This window comes from Trichosurus vulpecula, chromosome 2 (assembly GCF_011100635.1).
Source record: "Trichosurus vulpecula isolate mTriVul1 chromosome 2, mTriVul1.pri, whole genome shotgun sequence".
In the NCBI taxonomy this organism is placed as follows: domain Eukaryota; kingdom Metazoa; phylum Chordata; class Mammalia; order Diprotodontia; family Phalangeridae; genus Trichosurus; species Trichosurus vulpecula.
The window spans coordinates 327,984,438-328,011,272 of NC_050574.1; the positions used below are offsets into that span (position 1 = coordinate 327,984,438).

A 26,835-nucleotide genomic window follows, 5' to 3' on the forward strand; every position below is an offset into this window, starting at 1 on the left:
AAAATCCATACTTACCTATCTAAGAAGTTGACTATGTTGGGGTTCTTTAATTCTTTCATTACAAGAATTTCATTAATGATTAATTCCTTCTTAGGCTGTTTCTGCAAATTTATCTGTTTGATAGCAACCTGTTATCAATGGAACAGAATAAAATAAGAGTGGTTAACTTTCTAACCTTTTGTAAATTAGGACAGTTACAGATTATAGAGCCAACATCAGCACCTGTTAATGTTTGCTGACCACTGAACAAGAAGCTATCCCAGAAATTAATGGGATATTCAGAGTATATAGCACTGAACTAAGCTCCATGTGATGTGAAGAGTTAAGATTATTCCCTAATTGCAAGGGATTTCCAATCCAAAGAATAAACTCTCTCACTACATGTATTCATGATGAGAACCAACAGCATATTCTAAAATACAGATACAAATTGGTAGGGATTAACAATGGACTGAGAGGAAATGTGGTGTAGTTATTTGAGTTCCGGGGTTGGGATCAGGGAGACTTGGGTTTAATTCTAATTTAAAATATTTACCAGCTGTGTGACATGGACAAGTCACAACCTCTCTGAGTCTTAGTTTCCTTCTTTGCCAAGTTATAGGATCTGTAGCACTTACCTCACAGGGCTGGTGTGGGAATCAAAGGAGATGGTGTATATAAAGCAATATGCCAACTTTAAAACAGTATGCCATTTTTTAAAAAATCAATGTGCTTCTATGCATTTATAATCTGTCCCTCCAGTTGCCCAATTAAACAAAAAGAAAATCTTCATCATCAATATGCAGTCCAGCCAACTCTATACAAATTTAATATGATGATGATGATAGCAACTAACATTTTACATAGAACTTGTAAGATTTAGAAAGCACTTTCAGGGATTATCCCATTTTAATCTAACAATATCCCTATAAAGCAAATGCCATTATGAGCCCCATTTTACAGATGAAGAAACTGGACAGAGAGGTTAAACGACTTGTCCGACGTCACACAGCTACTAATCATCTGAAACAGAATTCCAACTCAAGTATTTTCATATTTTAAACACTATGTACCTATCTTCCCATTTCAGCAATAATAAAGTTAAGTTATTATTACAAATAACACTTCTAAACTTGTAACTTTCTCTTTTATTAAGAAAAGGGAAGTAAGGGGACATTCCTTCAGTCACATTTTGCTTTGAAGACAAATTTTAATTTCAATTCTAAAAGCTACAACAGCATGCACTTATTACCGCTGACTACACATCTTGACAGCTGTTTAAATATGTCTGTCATCCTCATGGAGTGAAAATATGTCTGAGCTGGCACAAAACCTGAATACCTCTTTCAAAAGTTTCTCTCGGAGAAAAACTATCAAATTCACCATGTATGACAATAGTTTGACATATCACATTGATGGCTAACCCTCTCCTCTCTTCGCCAAAGCATTCTATGCTCATAATTAACTTATCTTTACTTACCCAATATTATTTCCAATATTCCATAACATTACCCTTCTGCTCTAAGAATGAACTGTCATATACTCATTTAACCTCCAAACTTCTGTTTATACTGTTCTCACTTGAAATGCTCTTCCCTATCCTTTCTGCTTATACAAATCCTACCTACATCCTATCTCCTCCTTGACTACCCCTCCCCCGCCCCCGCATATTTCCCTTCTCTGGATTCCTATTACATTTATAGTCCATACCACATAAGGTAGCACTTGGTATTGTCTTATGCACTAATGTGCAAAGGTCTATACTGGCATTGGGGATACAAAGATAGATACAATACATACCTCACTCTCAAGTAACTAGCAATCTAACTCAGAGGGAGAGATGGGAGGGCAAAGGAGAGTCACATACAAATAAACTATGGTATAAGGGAAAATGAGATGGCAAAGTACTATTAGAAATTTAAAGAGCTTAAGAAAACTTCCACAAGCAAAAGAAGCAAAGCTTTATGGAGGATAGCACCCAAAATGAGTCTTGAGGAACTTCAAAAGATGATTAGGGAGGAGTGAGGGATGGAGAGACATCTTTTCTAAGCAAGAGATTCAGTGCAAATAAAAGCACTAGAGATTGGGAAAGATAGGAAGAGAATAGTCTAGGTCTGAGTACATGATAATACATGAAAAGGATGTAGTATGAAATAATGCCATAAAGTGGATTGGAGTTACATTTTTAGAGAACTTTAAATGTCAGATGTTTATACTTTATTTGGGAGCTAAGGGGGAAAGCTTGTAGGTGATACGGCCAACAAGATGAATGTCTAGATAATTTTTCTGATCGTGAAACCGCTAAATAAAAGACTTTCAGCTACCTCCATGGTATGGGACTCCAAGAACCCAAACAAGGTAAATCTGAATTGCTGAACTAATAGCAAAGGCGGCTAACTCCTAACATGCTCACTTGATGTCCTTTTCCTCAGTACTCTCCCCAAAGCAAAGCTGTACAAGCTGAACCACTTCCTTGTGCCAAAATCCAACCTATACCCTAACCCTACCCAACCTTCCTCCCAGTGCCTCAGAAATCAAAATGGCACAAATTTTCTCAGGCTGCAATAGCAACATGGAAGTGTTCTGTATTGCAACAGAGCTCAGCCAGGGAACAAAGGCACAGAGGGAAAGGGGCTAGGACATGTGTATGGGAGATTGTGTGGCACTCCACTAAGCACGAAGTCAAGAGCTCATCATCCAGCTGAGACCAATTCTGTCTTCCCAGAATCACTTATGGTGGAGACATGCTGGTAAACTGCGGCAAACATGGGAGGAGGCTAAGAGATTTTCAAATCCAGGCTACAGGGAAACCACCATCAAAGGGGAAAGTCAGAAAGTAAGCAAAACGGAAAAATAAGAGAGACTAAAATTACCAAAATCTCAGAAATTTTAAAAAAATACAATAAACATTTATCAATTACCTACTTAGGCTGCTAGGTGGCTCAGTGGAGAGAGCATTGGGCCTGTAGCTGGGAAGACCTGAGTTCAAATCTGGTCTCAATTTACTAGTTGTGTGACTCTGGGCAAGTCACTTAACTTCTGTTTGCCTTAATCCACTAGAGAAGGAAATAGCAAACCACTCCAATATCTTTGCCAAGAAAACCCATGGACAGCATGGTCCATGGTCACAGAGAGCAGGACTCTGCTGAAGGAGTGAGCAATAACACCACAACAACCATTTTCTATGTGCTACGTCCGGTGTTAAGCACTGGGGGATAGTATAGATTAAAAAAAAAAAAAAAGAAAGATACTGCTTGCCCTCAAGGAACTTCTACTCTGCCCTGGGAGAGGTGGGAGTGAGATGATGATGATGGTAGAAGCAGCTGGTAGCACAAGCAAACATGAGCACTGATAAGGTGTGAGCACTGAGGCTGAAGCAAATCTCCATGAGGAGGGGAGAAATCTGGCAATCAAGGGACAGGGAGAGTATCATAGTTAAAGGCGCTAGCAGCGTTGTTGGGAAAGTTTTTTGGTTTAGTTTTTATTTGGGATAATGAAAATATGAGCATGTCTACAGGCTGAGGGGAAGGATCCAAAATACAAGGAAAGATGAAAGATGGTAAAAGTTTACAGGAAGCACAGGAAGAGATAAAGAAGATCGAAGATAGACATGGAGGATCAAGCTTTTTCAAGGAGGAAGGCTCCTTAATCCCAAGATGAGGAAGAAAGCATTCCTTTTAAACTTTCAGTGTGAGCATTCATTTTATCTACCCCAATGAACCCATATATATCTAAAATCTAGTCCTGAGCATCTTCTCGCAAGGTGCCTTGCTGCCCAGGACCAGAAACCATGCCCTGATGACCTTTTTTCTCTAAGACCTGTCCCCTCCACCTACCCACTCCCACCCCCAGGTCTCCCACTGTTCTGATGGGTAAATGCCTCCTAGGGCCTATTCTTTCAGGCAACTCCCAGCCAAGCTTATTCTACTCCCCAACCATCTTATTAGCAGCGGCCTTGCCACTGAACTTGTATTGCCTTTCTCCCTCAATCCCTTTTCTAGTTCTGAAGGCACAGTCAGAGCAATCAATGCTTCCATTACTCCTGAACTTTCTAATGAAAATACTAATGAAATATATATATATATATATATATATATATATATATATATATATATATATATATATACACACACACACACACACATACACACACACACACACACACACACACCCAACGTATACGTCTCCTCCATTAGAATGTAATCTCCTTGTGGCTGGTACTCTCACTTTTTATTAGTAACCCCAAGGCTTAGCGCAGTGCTTGGACTTAGCCTTTAGAAATAATTTAATAATTTTAAACTAATTCATTTATTGTGAAAAGAGCACATAGCTTTTAATTCTTTTGCATCTACCTACACTGCTTAGCACAAAGCTAAACTGAAGTAGGAATTTAATTAACTTTTAAGTTGATTTATCCACTATCAGGCCTAACTAATAACAAACCTTCCTTCATTGTTAGGAATATAAAAAATTTTTTTAAACATGTTTTCTAATCAAAATAATAATTCTTTATTAGTTGACATGCATAATTCAATTCATTCAAAACAGATAGTTATTACAAACTGATGTTACTGGGGAAAAAGGTAGTTTTCTTATTGATAGCTTCTCTCATACTTAGTCGGTATATAGATGGATTAAAAAGTGACCTACCTCCTGCCCCAACGCCACATCTGTAGCAGTGAAAACTGTACCTGAAGCTCTGCAATAATAAAAGACATGACCAAATTTGGAGTTTCTAAAACACTACAAACATTACAATTTTTCTCATCCTGTGATTTCACTGGTTTAGAGAACTATAGGAGAGAAAATTCCTCCTACTGACATAGATCAACAATAAGTTTTAGAGAGGTTGATCAGAGCCCTAAAAAGGTTAAATGACTTGCCCATTGTCACAAAGCTAGTTTATGTCAGAGGCAGGACGTGAAACCAATATTCCTGTCTTCAAAGCTGACCTTGTGTTTACTACAATCTCTCACACGCCTCTCATAATTATAATGAAAGGCTCAAAACAGCCAACAAAGGTACCTAACACAACTGGAAAAAAATGAAATGATTGGAGGGATTTTTTAAAAGATGTAACTAGTTTTCCACAAAGACATAAGCTTCTGTCCCTGAAACATTTTTTCAGACAGAAAAAGCAATGGATAGATTATCTTTCCAACATAATTACTCCTTAAAATTCCTAATCTTCACTGATTTATAAGAAAAAAAAATAGGATGTTTTGCTTAAAAATATGGAAATAAAAGCAGTTTGCTAAAATTCATAATACTTAACATTACCTAGACAAGGGCAGGAAGAGTGTCATGCACTAGTGGGCATTTAATATGTATCTAATGAACGAAGGGATAGACGAGTATAAAAATAATATCAATAAGAAAAGCTAAAAATTGAAACTACTTCTTTTTCAAGCTAGTAGCATTCCAAGAATTCATTGAAAAGGCAGAACCAGTCGTTATATTCACAACAGGATAATAAAGGTGAATTTCTACCACACCTAATTATATTTTAAGTATTTACCCAGTAAAGGTCCCTAAAACTTATTTTCTTATTAAATAAAAATTAACAGAAATCCAACTTACAATTTCTTTTAAATTTCTGTTGCATAAAAAATGAGGTTTATTGCCCAGATTCCATTCCTCAGGCCAGCTGAATTCTCGAGTCAACCTGTCCCATTCCCAGATTTTTTCACAATCATTACATTGTGATTGTATACACTGGCTTACTTTTAATTACATCTTGATAATTACCTTTATATTTTCACATCCATTTGTACATACGTGGCTGCAAACCTGCCTCCATGTTGCTGTAAAATTCTCTGAGCCTAACTACAACATAATCTGCCATTTCTTTTCCATTCCTATTGATGCCTAGGTAGCTTAATTTCTCTTTTCCACCTGTACTCACCAACACCCTTCAACCACCCATCCACACCCAAAAAACAAAAAGAAAATAGTATTTGGGTAAAAATAAGGATGCAAAATTGCTCACAAAATAACTAGTAAAGAAACCCAACACCATTTTAAATATGCTTCATCTATTTACTATTACTTATGCTAATCCACAAGGACATTATTTTTAGTAAGAGCATGATGACCAACAACAAGCAAGCTAAATTATATGATACATCTTGGTAAACATCTTTATGAATACTCACCCCTGTCCAATTTTTTCATATCTGGTATATTTTTTCTTAGGATCACCTATGCTGACTATAGTTCCTATTAAAAAAAAAAGGGAAAGCCCATTTGAATATTAAAAATTAAAGTTTTAATGGTACTATTCCTTTGCAAACATGTCAGATTTTTTAAAAAAATATTCTCAAATATGCTACCAGCCTTACAAAAGCCAGAGAAAACTCATTGAGAAAGAAGCAGCAATAAAATTCTGTATATAAGCTATGTCTTTAAAAATAAATATAACCTTTCCACCAGTTCTTAATTCCAAGTTGTTTTTAATAATGCTGAAAAAACTAAATTTTCATTAAGTTAATCTTACACCAATCACTTACAGAATACAACCACTCATGTCTATTAAATTAATGGAAGCTACTTAACATTAACTAAAGAAGAAAGTAATAAAAATGTCTACATGGTTATTTTAACTTCCTCTTCTGGCAAATATTGGCAATTACTGTTACTATGAAGAATAAGAAAAGTCTATTAAGCAGCAACTTTGTCCGAAAAAGGATTCAATTATGTAGGCACCTGATTTGTCAAAGTCAAAAGAAAGAGAGGTGATGAACAGGAGGCAGACAACGAGACATACATTTTCAGACGTAACTAATGTGGCACAATCCATATTTATTTATTCCAAAGAAGACCTTTTGTTTGAGGAGAATAAAGAAATATGGAGAGATAGTAACAGTAATGCCATCAAAGCATAAAAAAAAAGTGACCAGAAAGAATTTCAAAGAAGTGTTGGCACTACTATTAAATTTAATGCATGCTTTAAAAAACAAGTTATATTTAATACAGATGTATGATTCCATAAAGAATCCTCTTTTCTGTTCTAAAGAAATATTTGTATTGATGGTCTTTAACCTCTAAAGTAAATTAAAAATAAAGTCAACACGGACTAAATGAATGGCTTCAAAATTATGAAACGTAAGAAATTTTAATATCCATCCTGAACTGGAATTTTTATGAACAGATCAACAAAACAGAAAATTCAATAAATTAACAATTACTCAAGTTAAAAATAAGAGTTATATTAAAAATTAATTCCAGATAATACTCAACTTCAATTTGGCCAATCTGACCAGAGGTTGAAACAATGGAGTAGGGCACAAAGGGAGACAATAATGGATACACAATAAAACAGCAGAGGAACATCCTATAATTCCTACGTTACATGTATAATATTTTTTTTAAAACAGCACCTCCAAAAAAGAAAAGGTAATAAGCATGTTATGAAGCATCCATCCCTACCACCCCCCCCAAAAGAAAGGGGCAGGGGTGTCGCCTCATGCTTGAAAAGTCAGAAATCAATAGGTAAAAGCCAGCAGAGAAAATAAATGTTTTAAATAAATCACATCCAAGACTATTTCTTTCTCTCTCTAAATCAGTGCTTTTCAAAGTCACTAGCAGTTCTGCCAAAATTTCCTAGAGATCCCAGAAATTCTCCATTTGGCACTTCATGAATTATTTATTACATGTTTGCCCTAAACTCTATTCCTGGTATATAAGATCTGGAAAAAGGTAGAAAAATGAAGTCCAAGAAAATAACCTGTTTACTTAAAAACCAAAACGAATGTAGATTCCACATATAAGTTGTTGTTCAGTCACTTCAGTTGTGTTCAACTCTTTGTGACCCTGTTTGGGGTTTTCTTGTCAAATGTGCGGAACTGGTTTGCCATTTCCTTCTCCAGTTCATTTAACAGACGAGGAAACTGAGACAAACAGCGTTTAGTGACTTTCCCAAGGTCATTACGCTTCTACGTGTCTGAGGCCAAATCTGAACTCAGGTCTTCCTGACTCCAGGCCCAGCACTCACTCCACTGTATTTATTCACACGTAAAGCACACCCAAACCCTCATACAGCCGCTCTAACCATAAAGTATACCTTTGTGTGAGGCCCGTGGCAGGCCAAGCACTGGGAGAGGCAAAGACAAAAATGAAACAATGCCTTCTCTCCGTGGAGAAAACCTTGGCTGGAGTCAGGAGGACCTGCGTTCAAATCCGGCCTCCGACACTTGACACGCTTACTAGCTGTGTGACCTTGCGCAAATCACTTAACCCCAATTGTCCTGCCTTCCCCCCTCCAAAAAAAAAAAGAGAAATGTCATTGTCAGGTAATAAAGACCACCTTCCAAATGGGGGGTTGGTACGCTAAGCAGGCAAAGCAACGTTAAAGAGTATTATCCCGACTTCGCTAGATGTAATTGAAGCTATTATTACTCTGGAAAGAAGCAAGCACTTATCAAGCACCTACTATGTGCTGGGCACTATACTAGTTATAATATTATTCCATTTGGATCCTCACAACTCCGGGACATACGTGCTTTTATTTTCCCCATTTTACAGATGAGGAAACAGATTCAGACGGAGGTTAAGTGACTTGCCCAGAGCCACATAGCTACTAAGTGTTTGAAACTGGATTTGAACTTGGGTCTTCCTGACTCCAAACCCAGTGCTCTATCCACTGAACCACCAGCTGTAATAAGATGACAAATTAATCTATCCTTAAGATACAGTTTATGAATAATCTAAATTCAGCTTGAGCAGAATACAGCACAAAAATCTGTAACAAAAAAACCGCGACATTTTTAGAAAATTTTAAGTGTTATCAAACTTACTTAGTTTCTCCATAATCTCTTCATCCGTCATCTTAGTCTTCTTTTTCTGTTTATCTGAAGATTTGGTGGCACCATCAACATTAGAATCACCAGCTGGTGCAGGAATAGGGTCAATTACAGACCGCGTGTAAATCTATGAGGAGACAAAATTTACTACTCAGGCCCAATGTTTTCAGGCCTTAATTGTTGGGAATGATTCAAGTCTGATTTTAACCAATACTAAAATCACTTATAGTCACTTCTCAGTGTTCTAACGATTGAGAGGTTAATATTTTCAGCATTCATTTGTCTCTACAAATCACTTAACAGGAAATACTTGAAGATCTGAAATTATTTGTTGCACAATGTCGTATATTTAATAATCTACTTAAGAGTATAGCAGATTAATGTATACAATGTCAATCTCTCATTTTAGAACTAAACTTACACTGTATCTAAAAGAAAGGATAAAAAAACCAAGCCTAGAGACCCTATTTTTGAAGATATATTGCAAATAAGAATAACAAAAAATGCAATCTTCACAAAATGCTATTCTTTTCTACAAGAAACAAGCTTCAGTTAAAAAAATATCTAATTTGTATCACATTCAATTCAAGCAGTCATCACCGGGGTTTAACTAACTGGTAACTAAAACCCTCCCCTCTGGCTGCCACCACTTACTAGGATTCCCAATAAAACCTCTTTCCTCATTCCACTCTGGGACTTTCCAGGGTCTACTTCTCCATACCTACACAAGAAGTTCACTGTCATTAAGGATCTTATCTCCTCATCTCCTGCTAGTGAACCCAGGGCTCTGGGAAAACTTCCCAGGTATCTTCCAAAGAAAGGCCGGAGAGCCTAGTAACTGCTTTTAACCTAGATATTACGGTAAATTTTAAGAGATATAAGACTTGGTCTCTGACCTCAAGGCTTTTATTTCCCTTAACAGTTTCACACGTAAGAAACAAAGAACAGTTTTTAAAAACCAAAAAACCAAGTTAAATTGTATGCCTAATACAGACTATGAAGATAAAGGAAGTTCAAGAGAAGGAAACAGCCCGGATGGTTCAAAACCATAAACCCTAAACCAACAGAATATCATAAGCTCACAAATAACACACTCACTGATTTTGTATGATCTGGTCTAGGAGCAATGACAGGTGGAGCAGTCTCCTCATCATCATCATCTTCTTCTGTTACTGCTGCTGAAGTTTCTGAGCCTTTTGCATTCAGCTGGGTTTATCAAGAGGGAGAAATAGTACGCATAACATGAAAGAAATGAAGCCCAAGAACATTGCTTCTTTAAAGTACTCATTTTAATATAATAAAACCTCATTAAGAGCTATAAAACCATTTAGAATCACCAGATTGTACAATAAATTTAGTGTAATTCCCTAATTTTGCAGATGGGGGAAAAGACCTGAAAGATTAAATGACTTATTTCAGATTATACAAATAAATGATAGAAGAACTCAGATTAAAATACAGGTCTTCTGTTTTTGCTAGGTGCCTTCCACTACAAACTCCTCCCCTCCTCCCATCAGATCTGGACCCTCTAATTTATTCTAGGGCCCATAATTTGAAATTCATAATTGTAACTGGGCTAATGCACAATACATGGGAGGATTTGCTAAACAAATGGAATTAGAGTATTAAGAAGCACAGTCACTTAAGAGAACAAACTTTTTGGCTAGCATCCATTTGTACAAAGACCATTAATATGGGAAATGATCTCTATCTGCTATGGCCTAAAAGAAATAGTTTGAACCATCTGAGCAATTCAGTAGAACCAGACACATTTTAAAATAAAGTTATTAATAACCTTCCTCTGACTTACACTAAGTATACAAATAAGACATATTAGAATATATTTGTGAAATATGCAAAACTTCATAACTTTAGTTTTTCCCATACATGCTTTCAGTAAAGAACATAGCCAGAATGACTTCTACTTGACATTTATTAATCATTAACACAGTGAGATGCAGTAGATAAAAAGCTAAAGTGAGGAAAACCTGAGTATTAAGTCCAGCCTCTGACTCAAAATTGTATGTGACCCTGGTTTAAGTCTCTTTACCATTCTACACTCTTGTTTTCTCATCTGTAAAATGAGGGAAAAATTAGATGTGATAAGTTCTAAGATTTCTTCCAGCTCTTTAGGATTCTACTATCCTAAGTTCCACTGATTTAAAATGGTTTCTTGTACTTATCAAGAAGCCAAAATCAAATACATTGTCCATTAGACTGTAAGCTCCCTGAGGGCAAAGGGGCTATCTTTTGCCTTTCTTCCTAGCCCTAGTCTTAAGTACAGCATTTGACACATATGTGCTTGATAAATGACTGCAGACTTCTGAGCCACTGATTTATTTTCCATGGTCCCACAAAGCTCATGGCCTATCGTTTATTTTAGAATGTAAACCAGAAACTAACAAATGCTTTATGAAGTACCAAAAACATAATGGCAATCTGAAGAACTACAATAAAAATAACATCAACTTACCGCTGGTGTTCCTGAAGGGAAGCCATCTTTCTCTGAATAGGAAAACAAAAGTTATTAAATATTCTTATTTAAGTAAATAATGAGAACTGAACTAAGTAAGAGGAGAAAAATGAATTTAAGCAAATTTGAAGTTAAACAATGAAGTTCTTTGGATTTTTTTCATCCTTTAGGACTTTGGGCTAATTTATTAATCCATGCAATTACACAGGAGAACTTAATTGGTACAACACATCACTACAAGTTTACAAAAAAATCAGCACCTACCAAATACCAAACATATCACTACAGGTTTACAAAAACATTAGCACCTACCAAATACCTGAGGATTAAAAAAATAATACCTAAGAATGTTGTCTTTCACAAACAGATGACAATTCCCCATAGTACAATTATAGAGCTAAAAATATTTTTTAAAAATCAGTAAAATAACTGTACTGGAACTGGAACATAATCATAGACCAAACTGTTATCCACAGTCACCTGGGCATTAACACTGATCCAGAAATATTTAAGAACATTTTAAATAAATGATACCATGGCAAGTCACCACAATCTCCAAGCTACGTGCAACAACAACAACAAAATTAAAATGCAGAGATCTACTAGAAAAAATAAAAATTACGTAGGAATACAATGAGGTATATTTTATCCCCTTCATCCTAACTGTTAAACGATGAAGTGAAGCAATATCCTTTACATTTCAGCTCAAGATGAATTAATTTTTGGAAAAAAAAAGAATTATGTAAAAGACCTCAAATAGCTAAAAAGTGATTTTATGTAAAGTTGTGTTGAGTCCCACATCCTAAGAGTAACTGTGACATAAGACACCTTATCCAGAAACATTGTGTACTGATGACTTACTTATGAAAGGGTAGTTTCATACCCTTCATAGTAAAATACAATAGAGCTCTCACTGACCAGGCGCTTTTAAATAACTGAGCAATTTATATATGCTAGGAAAAATACAATGAAACAAATTCCATTTCCAAACCACCAAACTGGCACACTTGTACCTTAATCGAACTAAGACTGAACCCTTGAGCTTGATATCTGACTGTAGAGGTTACCTGCTGTGTTGGCAAACAAAAATGGGCTCCTTAGCACTTAGTCAACAAGTGCCCTTGACTAGTTTGGCTTTTTCCCCTGAACTGAATGCTGTTTGTATGTTGGATTGGAGTAAGCTTGTCGGCTCCTTCACCTTGCTTCAGCAGATTGAAAGAACCTGTGCTTTCCCTGGCGTACCTTACACCCCCGCAGAAGCCGGATGGTTAAAAACAGCTTCCGTTGGAGCCAGAGGCTGCTACAGCCACAGCTGAAGCAGGAGCTGCCGGTAGCAGAGCTGACCTACGGGAGGAAGCTGAACAAGGACTTGAGGCCAGTGGGTAATCTTTTTACCATAGAGGGGGAAGCATGATTTTGCTTTACACCATCATGCTTCTCTGTAGCCTCCTGGTTCCTCTTGTGCAGCGTACTTATTGGGCCTGGAAGCTTTTGATCAATATGTCAAAATGGGGATGCTGGTTCATGGGTTGGTTACTGTGGAGCCTAAATATATGCTTTGATTCTTCTGCCTCTTATCTTGAGAATTTCTTATATCCAGCGGTTCCAAACCTTTCAGACATATATATGACCCTCTTTGAGATTATAAACTCTGCCCTCCTAATACACCTGCCAAACAGTTAACACCTCAGAAATCCAAAGCCAAGCCTGTTATCAAAATCTGGGTAAAAAATCACTGCTGTGAGACCTATAATTCTTTTTAGAAATTCCAGGAAACCCAGAAGCTTTTGGAGAATATGCACACTGAAAGGAAAGCATTTCAAAATTGTTTATCAAGCCCAAAGATGACTTTTACTGACTGATTAGCTCATCAGAAGTGACAGAGGTGGAAGGACAAGCCAAGACCCCTCACTAGTGATGATTAAGGTCAAGAGAGATCAGGATGTTGGTGTGGGAAGAGACTCCATCCCTTCTTGTACAACCACCGTATAAAGCCCCTTGCACTGAAATACCATTTAAGATGGAATCCCTGAAGTTTGACCACTATGTGACCTCGGAGGGCCAGTTTTCCCTTCTTCTGAATGACTAAAATTGAAGTTGCTTATATGAACTGGATTAATTAAAAGAAAGCCTCACCAATTTGAAGCTTTACTTTATACTTTCTGATACTCAGGTTCCCGTGCCTGAGGTTGATGTTTAATGTGTTTAAATCCCTTTAGATTTTACAATTTTAAATAATAAATTCTACACATAGAGCTAAATGTCGTTACTGATCCTGTCAATAAAGAACTAATGTGAATATCCCACAATGGAGCACAATCTTTCGACATTACCAAGTACTCTTTTCCATTCAGAAACTTGGAGGGTGGTTACCCCAGTCTATTTTGGTAAGTTCTCTGGTGATGATTATATTTTGGGGAGTGAAATTCTAGGTGGTGCAGTGGACAGAGCACTGGCCCTGGAGTCAGGAGGACCTGAGTTCAAATTCAGCCTCAGACACTTGATACTTACTAGCTATGTGATGGTTCACAAACCACTGAACCCCAATTGCCTCCTCCTCCCCCCAAAAAATTTGTAACTCCCAATTTCCAGATTTTAGCCCCAAATGGCGCAACATGTTTTAAACAGAATTCCTTTAAAAAATGCTAGATTACAAATCTGAAATTTTTGAAGACTCATAGGCCCCAGTACTCTAGGAGCCTACATTTAAGCTTCTATCTTTTTAAAAACATAGTTTTCAATCTCATTAACATCAGAATCAAAAATGGTTGTACGCTCATCATTTATGCCTATTCTGATGCTCAATGATATAACAATCTATACAGATTGGGCAGCCTCTTACTTCACAAACTCCTTTCTGTCAAATAGAATCACTGGGTGAAGCCATAAACTTATCACTTCACCTGCCATTTAACACAGTGGCATTCAAGCTCTCTACAGGCACAACCACCTTTCCCTTTATTTTATTTAAACTGTTATTATAAGCTTAATCATCAACAACTACTACCAATCTTATCAAGAGAAGGGGACTGGGACAAGGCCTAGGATCTCATCAGTAGAGGGAGTGCCTAGCGAGGGACTTACTCTACCAAACAGCCCCTTCTCAGCAACTTAAGAGTCTCAAAGATACCCTGATAACTGAAAAGGTTCAGTGACCTGCCCAGGGTCACACAGCCAGGCTATATAAGAGGCCAAATTTGAACTTGGCTCCAGGGCCAACTGTCTATCTACTACACTACCATATAGGAAAATAGGAGAATCTTATCCAAACCCTCCCCCCCCACCCCAGCATATAATAAGGAAGAACAAAAAAAAATTAATAAGCTACAAATATAAAAATAATCTTTCTACTGAGACTAGGCAACAATCAACTGATTATATGCTTGATTATTACTGGGTACCTTACGTGCCTGATTCTATACTGGTAAGAAGCCAACTATTCAGACATAATATATTCTTTTTTTTCTCTCTCTCTCTCTCTCTTTCCCAAAATGACACATAGTAAAGCAGACAAGCCTGTTGTGTGTGCCTGTCTATCACAACTTATTTATTCCACTGAACCCCTTAAACTATTGAGGAACCCCAGAGAGAAAAATTTGAGTAAAAAAAAAGGAATCTTTCATATGTGGATAAGTAGCACATCCTATAATTATTTCTTCCTTCATTAGCTATGTACATTAGTATGTGAATATTTCTTTTCTTCCCCCTCATCTTAAATTTTACAGCCTCATCAGGAAGCATCACTACTTTATTACAATGTAGTCTAGCGTCTTACCAGGAGGGGTAAAGCTCAAATATTTCTGTTTCACTGTATTGGAGTCATAGAACTTCAGAACATCCAGCACAGCCTGGGGGTTCTTCTTTTGTTCTAGTTTGGTGATATTGGAGGTCTGTAGCAACCGAGCCCATTGTTCTGGCATTCCCTAAAGAAAAGATCTTAATTGAACAGCACTGCCTGCTGACATGGCAAATTGTCATACACAAAATCGGTTGGATCCAACATAAGTCAAACTTTTACATAGTGGCAAATGTAACCATCCCTCAACTCTAGATCGACCTCATTAGACTGAGGTATCACAACTTAACTTCCTATATTTAAACCTTGTCCATCTTCATTAAACATATTTCTATCTACTCTGGACAATTAACAAATGACTGTTGATTTTTAGAATTGATAGCACTTCCCAAGAAGCAAAAATACCCTAATAATTAAGAAATTATATCCTTGGAGAAAAAACTCAATTCTGCAAAGTAAAACTGAAGCACTAAGTTTCATGAGTACACAATGAAAAACATAGCCAATTATACTTACAGTGAATTCTCCAGTAACTGCATCAAAGCCAACATGGATGGTGTGTTCAAAATCAGAAGGAGGAGAAATTTCTGGCCTCTCCTTTTCTTTTTTCTTACTTCCTACGTGGAAAAAAAATCAACATATCTTTACTGAACAAAGTTTTAAATTTGACAAAAATACCCATTCTGCTGATAGGTTAAAATAATTTTTAAAGACTAGATCAAATTACTGGGGACAGTTTTCATGAAAACAAAAAATGACCAACAGATAATAGCCTGGGACCTTAGAGACAAGATGGAACTGAAAGATGGGAGGAAACAAAGGCTGAACACAAAGAAGGGGAGTGACATTATTTATGAGGTAATGGGAATGAAAGGAAGCACATTCATACAATACTAGAGTTGTAATAGGCCTTCTAGGTCTATCCTCTTTATCCCAAATATCTTCCTCTGGCATTCAATGAAACATATTCATCTCAAACATGCCTAATCCCTTCCCACTAAAGTCCTGGCCGTTCCTTTCATCCACGTTATATGGACCAAGCCTATATTCTTTGCTCCTCAGTGTCTCTTCCTCAAAAACATCTTTGAAATTTGCTCCATTTATATGACACTGTCCAGACAGATGGAATGGTTATATAGGAAGAACAAGGTGAACCAGCAGAGTGCTACCTTGGTACCCTCATAACACTGATGAGATTACCGATTTGTTGGAGTATTTGAGAGAGTCTGGCTAGACCCTTGTTACTGCTATCTAACGACATAAAGGTCATTCTTCCCTTCACTTTAAAACTCTGTGTACTCCTCGTTTATCAACCACTCCTGGGATCTACATCTAAACCAAAAGCTAAGCGGCACAGTGGAAGACCTGCGTTCAAGTCTGGCCTCAGACACTAGCTGTGCGATCCTGGGTAAGTCAGTCACTTGACCTCTTTCTCACTTTTCTCATCTGTAAAATGGGAATAGTGATAGCATCTCCCTCTTAGAGCTGCTCTGACCATAACAGACACATTTGTAAAGCACACTACAAACCTCTGAAGCACCGTGTAAATGTTAGCCATCATTATTACTGTCGCACTCTATCTCAGCCACCTGCTTCATCATCACAAAACTGTCCCCTCTCCAGAATCTCAATCTCTGAAGTTTCCCCTTCTGATCAACTTCCTGACCTTCTAGAGCTCTAGCAGTACTTCACTTTTTCCAACTACCCACCACCTCTGACCCTTCACTCTCCCCACCTTGTCCTGCTCTATCACTCCTATTCTGACCTCAGAGCATGCTCACCAAGACACAGTCCTCCCCTCAAATCCTTTAACTCCTTATTCTTCTACTATTCATGCACTCAAAACTCAAACCTTGGTCATCCTCAACATAGACCTTCAATACTTCTTAATCTGAGGTGGTATAGCCGTAGGAAATCACAAAACCACACTGACTGGGTTTAATACAAATTCATGCTATTTAATTTCTGTGACAACATGGTAATCTTTTTATTCTTCTGGTTGCCAGTCACATCGTACAGTGACTGCCCCAAACCTTCCCTCCACACTCCAAACTCCAACTCATCCCATTCAGAACATGACTGAAAACATCTGAGGTTAAAGAATCTGTCCCCTTCTTCAAAACCTCTCTAAATATTTACCCTTACTATCCCTATGCTTCAGCTCCAGAGAATAAAAAACAGCCCTTCTTAAAGTACCCTTAACTCCATCATCACTGCACTCCTCCCTCAGGGACATTCCCCACTAATAACCAGTCCTGCTTCTTCTTCCCACATGCTGGCTGGCTCCCTTCTTGTTGCCTACAAAGAATCATAGATTTAGAGCTGCAAAGTTTCTAAGAGAGCATCTAGTGCAACCTCCCATTTTACAGATAAGGAAACTGTGGACAAGAGAGTTTAAATGACCTGCCCAGCGTCAGTGACTAGTATTTGAATTCACACAACAGTATCTCCAAATCTAAGTTCAGGTCTTTCCTACTCTTAAAAAAAAAAACAAAAAAAAAAAACAAAAAAAAACTTTCCCTGCTCTTACCATCCCTTCAAGCTATCATTCTATCTTTCTCCTACTTTGACTATTAAATCACTACAAAGAACAGTTTAAACTCTCTGTCTCCATTTTCTTACTGGCCTTTAACACCACTTTTACAGAAGCAACTCTTTCAAGAGTTACCAATTATTGCTTATGACCAACCTTTTCTCAGCTCTCATTCTCCACTTTCTATAGGTCTTAACACCACAATGCATCCAATCAGTTTATATTAATTAAGGGATACTTATACCAAAGGATGAGGCTAGAAAGCATAAAAGTTTATAATTTAAGAAGGATACAAAGAAACTCTGAAATATGTTAATAGGTGGGCCACACAGGTATAAAGGAAAAAACTAATACCAGATGTGTATTTATATGAATAAGTTCATTTTTCTTAAAAGAATTAGCCTCGGAATCTACTTCCATTAGCCCTCATTTTTTTGTTTGTTTGTTTAAAACGATTTATGCCTACTTAACGTAGTAGGGTAGGAAAGGGTACTAGATGTCATAAAGTTAGAAAACAGTAAAATGGCAAGGTTCTACATCATGCCTCAAACTGGACAATGTGCTGGAAACAGAAAAGTCATTGTTGGACAAACAGGATGTTTTAAATATTACTGCACAGCTCTTGGAGCCAAAAACTAAAAGATTTAAATTAAAAAAAGAGAGAGAAAGTCTCAGGAAGAAAAGACACCTTGACTGCAACACAGAAGATGATTTGTTTATCCCCATAAATATACATCTAGCTAGTCCACTGGGAAAAGAGTTTAAGAATGATTTTACCATCTCATCATAAAAATGTGAGGCTACAGCATTCAGCCAGGAGGTGAGGTATGAGTGGCAGCAGATATTTAAAGTACTTTAAAATAGGCAACTCTAACATACTTTGGGCCTTATATTTTATTAATTTTAGGGGTCTAAAGATATATAGAAAGATATTTGTGCCATAATCCTAAACCTAAAATGACTCCTCTCTTTAACTGGAAGGATTCCTTTCCCTGCCTAAAAGATTCAGCAGATAGTGTTTTGTTCCTGACCCAGAAAGAGGTGTAGCACAACTAAGCTTGTTCTACCTAAGAGAAGGCCCCTGCTTCTTAGAAACTGACACAGAAGTAGGCTATTAAGACTTATCTTTGTGACATCGACAAAGAAAAAAAGAAAGAGTTAAAGTACAGACTACTATTAGTCAGCTCCTTCCCTACCTTCCTGTTTCAGACACTTGATAAATACTTGGCTAGTCAAAATTTTTTGCTGTGATGAAGTTATTAAAATGACCATACTGTCAAGAATCACATTCCCAATCTAAAGAAGACACTGTTGTGCTTGTCCTTCATTCTCGGAAGAGGACCATGATATCAGGGAGATGATGACATGACTTGCAGTTGACTTTGATTTGAGTGAGGGAGGGCTGCACGAGGTCACCAGCCTCACCTTCTCCTCCAGACCCATCTGGGTCCAGTGACCAGATATTCATCAGGATGACTGAAGATGACCCAGGACACAATGGGAGACCCTGGCCAAACACAACCTGTAAGCAGACCAAGCTACCTGAAAGGCGATCCAGCGAATTGAGTGACTCAGCTTGTCCTCTCCCTCTCCCTTTCCTTCTCTCCAAAGGAAGGTAAATTTTGATGACCCACTTAATCTGGAGTTTACTGGCTAGATTTCTTTCTACCTCCCTTCTGTCTTTCTTTCTTTCACAAAACCTTAAACCCAGTTGCCTCTGAAGCTCATAGATTGGACCACAATAGGTCCCTGCCCAAACTCCACTTAATGGCTGTATTTTGGGCCCTCCTCCTGCCTTAAAGATAGAATTGATAGACTAGTTTCTTTGTAGTCAACTAGCATCTGAATTAGTGACTATTTTTACAAGTTTTGTTTTAGTTGATATCTTTACAGAATACAGATATATCCTAATTAGGTATTTAGATAATTTATTTAAGAAGCGGTAACTAGAGTCAATGAAGTACTATATTTATAGGACCCAGAACAGAAACAGCTTTGTTGTACAAAACAATTCATTAGAATAGTATTCAATATGATGGTATTTTATCTGTTTGCTGCTACTCAACAACAACAAAAAATTCTAAATTAAAAGTTGTCAAAGAAATAATTTTAACTCGATTATAGTCAACATTCCACTGGGAAAAAACAAAATAAAAAAAAAAAAACCTTGTATATTTTTTACCTGTAGTGAAAGGCTCTTAATTTGGCTGAATATGAACACTGACTTATTTCATCAAAATGGTTACTGCAAAAAAGGCACAAAATAATTTTATCTTCCAATTTCTTTTTAATAACTAATGCATATATGAAGTCTCTTGCCCTCTAACATGAAATGTTGTCTTTCATAAGTAACTTCATCAAGAACATACATATAAAAATGTCCTTTTGAAAGTAAAAACTAGATAAATGAAAAATAATAAAATAGCTAGCATTAAAAGAGCACTTTAAGATTTACAAAGTGCTTTACAAAAATAGCTAGGTGGTGCTATGGACACGGCTGGACCTAGAAGCAGAAAGACCTGTGTTCATTCCAGACTCAAACACTTGTTAGTTGATGTGACTCAACCCTAATTTGACTCAGTTTCCTCAACTGTAAAAAGGGGTTAATAATAACACCTACCTTCCCGGGCTGGTGTGAGGAAAACATATTATTTTTAAAGTGCTGAGCACACAGGCTGGCACATAAAGGGACTTAATTAATAAGTCCTTGCTTCCTTTTTCACAACCCTAGGAAGGGAGTTCTATTAGTTTCACTTTACAGTAGAGGAAACTGAGCAGATAGAGGTTAAGTGACTTCCTCAGGGTCACACAGCTACAAAGTATCAGGTCTTCCTGACTCTAGCCCCAGCACTCTTATCTAATGTGTAATACAATAATATAATGTAATATACATAATATAATAATGTAATATATAATAAAATAAAATATTATACATAATATATAATGTATTAAAATATTATATATAATATATAATAATAATGTAATACAAGAATCTAATAGCTAGCTTCCTGCCTCAAGTACTTTCTTATTCAACTTTTACTGAGAACCCAAAATTACATACTAGAGTACTGGAAAAATCAAAAGTGCCACCAAGTTTTCTAAGGAAAATGAAGTCAACTGTACATTCTCCCAATATTTTAGCTAAGATTCATAGCCTCTATATAATAAGTTAACTTGTACTTGAGCAAGCTAAACTCTTAAACAGCTGAAATAAGAAGTGTCCGTGGAGATAGAACATTCAAAATCTGCTTGCTGACATCAAATACCAAAAACTTTAGAAGTCATATTTCTAAAGTATTTTAGTAACTTCCAACACAGAACTCAACAAAGAGTAAAAAACCAGAGGCTATCGAGTACAGTTGGCTGACAAGACAGACATACACATTTTTGTATAGGAGACCCCTACACTGCTGACAACTGGACGTTTAGGGAGACAATAATAAGGTTCTTCTTTATCACTACGTCACTACCACTATATCCATCCTGTTCCACCTAAACACATCCTTCTGGACTACTTTTTTGATGAAAGCACTTATTGCAGACAGCCTTTTTGAGGAGTTTCACTACAAAGGACAGAAAGATACCGGATGATAGCAGGGTTGGAAGGATCAAGTGAGGGTTTTTTTTTCAGGACAGGAGAGACATGAGCATTTTTGAAAGCAGTAGGAAGTGAACCAGTAGACAGGGAGAAATTGAAAATAAGTGAAAGAGTGGAGAAGACAGAGGGGGCAATCCATTGGAGAGGACAGGATGGAATGAGACCACTTAACAAACACAAGGGTTAGCCCTGGTAAGGAGAAGGGCCACTCCATGTGAGATGGGGGTGAAGGGAGTTAAGGAAGAGAAGGTGGCAGAAGGCATTCAAGTGATGGGAGATAAGGAAGAGGGGAGAAGAGGTACTTCATGGAGAATGGCCTCAATTTTTTCTGTAAAATATGAGGCAAGTTTCTCAGCTGAGAGAATGAAGGAAGCAAGAGCCATTGGAAAGTGTAAGGAGATCTGGAGAGTGGGATAGGATTCAGTCAGAATGGTTTCATGATGTTCTCCACCTTCATTCAGCAGTGCATGTCTGGGCACCAAGGCAACAAATGGCAGGAGTGATCAAAGGCTGAGGCTTGGCTGAGCATAATTGGTGATATGGTAAAAGAGTTAGGGATTCATGAGAGGATGATAGCACAGAGTTGAACTGGTTCACCAGAGTCAAGATAGAACAAAAATGAGAGAGTAGTTAGTGCAGGGGAGATGATGGCGGTGTGAAAACAGGGACTTGCTTAAGCTCTCCCCCTAATCCCTCCAAACACCTGTAAAAAAGGACTCTAAACAAATTCTAGAGCTACAGAACCCATGAAATGACAGAGTGAAACAAGTCTCCAGCCCAAGATAGCCTGGATGGTCACTAGGAAGGGTCTATCGCACCGTGCTGGGAGTGGAGCACAGCCCAGCATGGGCCGCGCCAGGACAGACCAGGCCAGAACAGACCTGGTGGAAGAGGCCTCGGTGCCCTGAATCACTGAGCTGTGGCAGTTACCAATCTTCTCAACCCACAAACGCCAAAGAAAACGTAGCAGGTCAGGGGGGAAACTGTTGGGACTTGGATGAGAGAAGGGCACAGTCGGGATGCAGCCCCAGGGCGGCAGCAGCAGCAGGAGCTATTTCCTTCCAGGTCCACAGACTGTGGGGAATCAAGCAGCAGATCAGAGCCGGAGTGCAGAGATCTCTTTGCTGGCGCTGAGGAAGGATTCTCTTGCTTTGCCCTGCTTGGATCTGGGTCATAGTCCTAGCTGGCAGTCTTTAAGGGAGGAGGAGCACAGGGGTGGCAGAGCTTGTAGTGGCTGTGGAGAGGTCCTGGTAGTTACATGGCAAAAAGGAGGGCTTGCACTCACAGACCAGAGCACAGGCCAGGAAGGAGCATCGTACCACCTCAGAATAGAAGTAGCTCTGAAAACAGCAGCGCAAAACCCCTAAAGCTTGGGACAGAGCACTCTCCACTCTTGAAAGCAGTCATACCCTGACAAAGAGCTCCAAAGTCAAGTAATTGGCTGGGAAAATGAGCAGACAGCATAAAAGGACTCAGACTATAGAATCTTACTTTGGTGACAAAGAAGATCAAAACACAGCCGGAAGAAGTCAACAAAGTCAAAGATCCTACATCAAAAGCCTCCAAAAAAAATATGAATTGGTCTCAGGCCATGGAAGAGCTCAAAAGGATTTGGAAAATCAAGTAAGAGAAGTAGAGGAAAAATTGGGAAGAGAAATGAGAGTGATGCAAAAATCATGAAAAACAAATCGATGGCTTGCTAAAGGAGACCCAAAAAAAATACTGAAGAAAATAACACCTTAAAAAATAGACTAATTTAAATGGCAAAAGAGGTCCAAAAAGCCAATGAGGAGAATAATGCCTTAAAAGGCAGAATTAGCCAAATAGAAAAGTAGGTCCAAAAGATCACTGAAGAAAATAATGCCTTAAAAATCAGAATAGAGCAAGTGGGAGCTAGTGGCTTTATGAGAAATCAAGAAATTATAAAACAGAACCAAAAGAATGAAAAAATGGAAGATGATGTGAAATATCTCCTTGGAAAAATCACTGACCTGGAGAACAGATCCAGGAGAGATAATTTAAAAACTATTAGACTACCTGAAAGCCATGATCAAAAAAAGAGCCTAGACATCATCTTTCAAGAAATTATCGAGGAAAACAGCCCTGATATTCTAGAACCAGAGGGTAAAATAGAAATTGAAAGTGGTTAGTGCAGGAGAGATGGTCTGGGAGAGCTTTGAGGGGTCAAGGGATTGAAGGATAAGGATGAAGAGTATATTATATAAGGGAAGACAGAGTGAGAGATGAATAGCCAATATATTATAGACAGATAAAGGGGTTTCAGAATATCTGAACACAGGGGTGGTACACTGGTGATGGCAAAAATCAAGGGTATGCCATCTTTATGTGTTGCTGAAGTGGGGTGAGGGAGTAACTCATAGGAGGAAAGTAAGTTGAAGAACTGAGTGGTTAGGGTATTTGAGGGACAGTCAATATATATTTTGAAATCCCCTAATATAAGAGCAGGAGTTGAAGAGGAAAGAAAAATTCTAAGCCAGGTATCCAACTCACTGAGGAAGGAAGAAGAGTAACACAGGGGTCTGTAGACAACAATTACCAGTATTTAGATTGAGTGGTACATAAGAATAAAACATGAATCTCAAAAAAAAAAAAAGTTACTGAGTGAAGGAGGAAAGGGGTGAACCTAGATGTGGCAATGTGGGGTAAAGAGAATTCCAACTCCCCCTGCCTTGACTGGTGAGCCAAGGACAATGAAGGTGCAGTCAGTACTGGAAAGGGTACAAGGAAACTGTGTCATGAGGGGAAAGGCAAGTTTTAGGAAGAGCTAGAAGATGGAAGAAGTGGGAGAAGAATAAATTTAAGATGAAGGGAAGTTTGTTGCCGATGAAACAGGCATTCCAGAGGGCCCAGTGGAAGGGTTAGTCTTAGGATGAATCTTTGAAGAGAGAGGGTTGAAGGGAACAGGAATGAAGAATCAGGTGTTAGATGGTATTGAGTGGGGTTTGGATAATGATCTATAGGAGTTCAGAGTCACTGAATAAACACAAATTCAAACAGATTATCCACAGTCATAAGGAATAAAAAAGAATGGAGTAGTATATTCTCAAAAGCAAAGGATTTCAAGCTGCAACACAAAATAACAAGTTTTACACAAAGCTAAGTCAAATCATCAGAGGGACAAACATCAGAACCACCACAGTGGAGAGCCAGGGATCTTCCCCCTCCCTCATCCTATCCCAACAGGCACACATAAGAACAATGTCAAGACTAGGAATCCTCTCCTTCCCCAAAGCCAACCCTTATTGCCTAGCTGCCACACAGGCCATAGTTCTAGAGCTAGAATGGTCTCAGAAGCTATCTAGTTCAGGCATCCATTCTTGCCTAGATGCTGACCATTTTCCAATCATTACTTCTGCTAGAGATAATTAACAGTCCTACTATACTGTGAGCCTTCAATACACTACCCACTTTCCATAACTGGTCAGAGACCATCTGCACTGCTGTTCTGCCAGCTACATCCTAAGTACCACCTTTAAACGTTGTTCACCCTAATTAGCATGTGAGCTCCCGAACAACTGGGCCTATCTTACTTTCATACTTGTATCCCTACCACTCAGCACAGTAGTAGTTAGCTCATAGTAAGAGCTTAACAAGTGCTTCTCCATTACAACAAAGATGAACTTTCAATAAGAGATGTGAGTCATTCCTTCAAGAAAAACCTAGCAGTAAGCAGAACATTCAACTTGCAAATACCCCCAAATAAAAGAAACACAAGATACATAAATTAAATGCAATGATCAAGAACACCAAAGAAAATCTATTTTTTCATGCTTATAATGTATTTATTAAAAAAAGAAATTGAGCTAATGGATTAAAAAAAAATCCAGACATCATCCAAGGACGAAAAGGTCCTAGAAGCTAAAAATTTAAAGGAAATAATCTAAATAAGAAGGAGGAGAAATAACTTAATGGTTGTCCTTCCTTCTCAAAGAGGATCAAAATGACAGAGTCAAGTTACAGTGTAGTGTGTCAGACTGTGGCTGATCAGACCAGTACAAGCTGGTAATGTTCTACCACAGGCTGGGCACAAAAAGTCCATGTGAACATTTGGGGTGGATTCTCTAAATTTGCAAATCTTGCATTTCTTTTGAGCTTCTTCAATTCTGCTTTGCTCATGTAACATAGCACCTTCCCTGATGAGGACATGCAGGGCAGTCCTGTGCCAGTGTCTTCCATGTCATGCAATAAGTTCCAAAGCTCTTCAGAGAGACCTTGAGAGTGTCCTTGTATCAATTTTTCTAACCACCCTGTGAGTACTTGCCTTGTGTGAGTTTTCCGTAAAATAGTCTTTTAGGCAAGTGTACGTTTCGCACTGAAACAACATGGCCAGCCCATCGGAGTTGCACTCTCTGAAGTAGAGTCTGAATGCTTGGCAATTTAGTTCAATAAAGGACCTCAGTGTCTGGTTATCTTATCCTACCAGGTGATCTTCAGAATCTTCCTAAGACAATTTAAATGGAAGCAATTTAGTTTCCTGGTGTACTGTCCAGGTTTTACAGGCATACAACAATGAGGTCAGCACAATGGCTTTGTAGACCTTCAGTTTGGTAATCTGTCTAATACCTCTTCTCTCCCACACTTTCCTTCTGAGTCTCCCTAACACTGAGCTAGCTCTGGCAATGCATGTATCAACCTCATTATCAATGTGTATAATTCTGGAAAGTACACTACCAAGGTAAATCAACTTATCCACAGTATTCAAAACTTCTCCATTTGCTGTAACCAGTGATTCCATATACGGATGATGTGGTGCTGGCTGATGGAGCACCTGTGTTTTCATGGGGTTGTTAAGCCAAAATCAGCACAAGCAGCAGAGAATCAATGCTACTTTGTTACACCTCAGTTTCAGAGGCTGTATTGAGTACACAATCATCTGCAAACAAAAAATCATGCACCTACAATCCACTTTTGTCTTAGCTTGTAGCCTTTTCAAGTTGAATAATTTACCATCAGTTCGGTAGCTGACCTTGAACCTCACTGAAGGCATTTGACAACATGGCTGAAAACATCATGCTAAAAAGCATGGGAGCAAGCAGACAGTCTTGTTTCACTCCACTGGTGCCTGGGAAAGCTCAAGAGCATCATGCATTATCCAGAACCCAAGAAAGCATGCTGTCACGAAATTGATGGACAATACTGATGAGCTACTCAGGGCAAACAAATTTTCACATACTTTTCCACAAGCCTTCAAAACTGACACTGTCAAAGACCTTGGTCAGATCAATGAATATTGGGTACAGACCTCTGTTCTGCTCCTGGCATCTCTCCTGGAGTTGTCGGGCAGCAAACACCATATTGACCATTCCCCAGTGCTTTCTGAAGCCACTCCAGCTCTCAGGTAGATGACCATCTTCCAAGTGAAGGATCAGCCCTATTAAGGAGGACTCTGGCAAGAATCTTACCAGCAATGACTAAGAGAGATCCCTCTGTGACTATCACAGGACAATCTGTTTCCTTTACCTTTATAGAGATGGACAATGGAGGTGTCCTTGAACTCCTGTGGGATAACTTCCTCTTGCCATACAATCCAGAAAATTCCAGTCAGCTTTTGTATGAGCAATGGACGCCCCCTCCTTGTAAATCTCAGCTGAAATAGAATCAGCAGGTGCTTTGCCACAAGAAAGGAGTCTAAAG

At 38.2% G+C, this 26,835-nt stretch overlaps 1 protein-coding gene across 2 annotated transcripts in view; it reads right to left on the reverse strand.

The window, feature by feature from the left end:
• PAK2 (p21 (RAC1) activated kinase 2) overlaps positions 1–26,835 on the reverse strand; it is a 96,577-nt gene that overhangs the window by 15,566 nt on the left and 54,176 nt on the right. For both annotated transcript variants that reach the window (XM_036743471.1, XM_036743472.1), the window contains exons 3-10: positions 15,566–15,666; positions 15,029–15,176; positions 11,254–11,285; positions 9,879–9,986; positions 8,775–8,907; positions 6,135–6,198; positions 4,630–4,678; positions 16–128 (exon numbers count right to left, since the gene is read on the reverse strand). In XM_036743471.1, the coding sequence (XP_036599366.1) occupies positions 16–128; positions 4,630–4,678; positions 6,135–6,198; positions 8,775–8,907; positions 9,879–9,986; positions 11,254–11,285; positions 15,029–15,176; positions 15,566–15,666 (748 nt within the window). The remainder of the gene's footprint in view (positions 1–15; positions 129–4,629; positions 4,679–6,134; positions 6,199–8,774; positions 8,908–9,878; positions 9,987–11,253; positions 11,286–15,028; positions 15,177–15,565; positions 15,667–26,835) is intronic.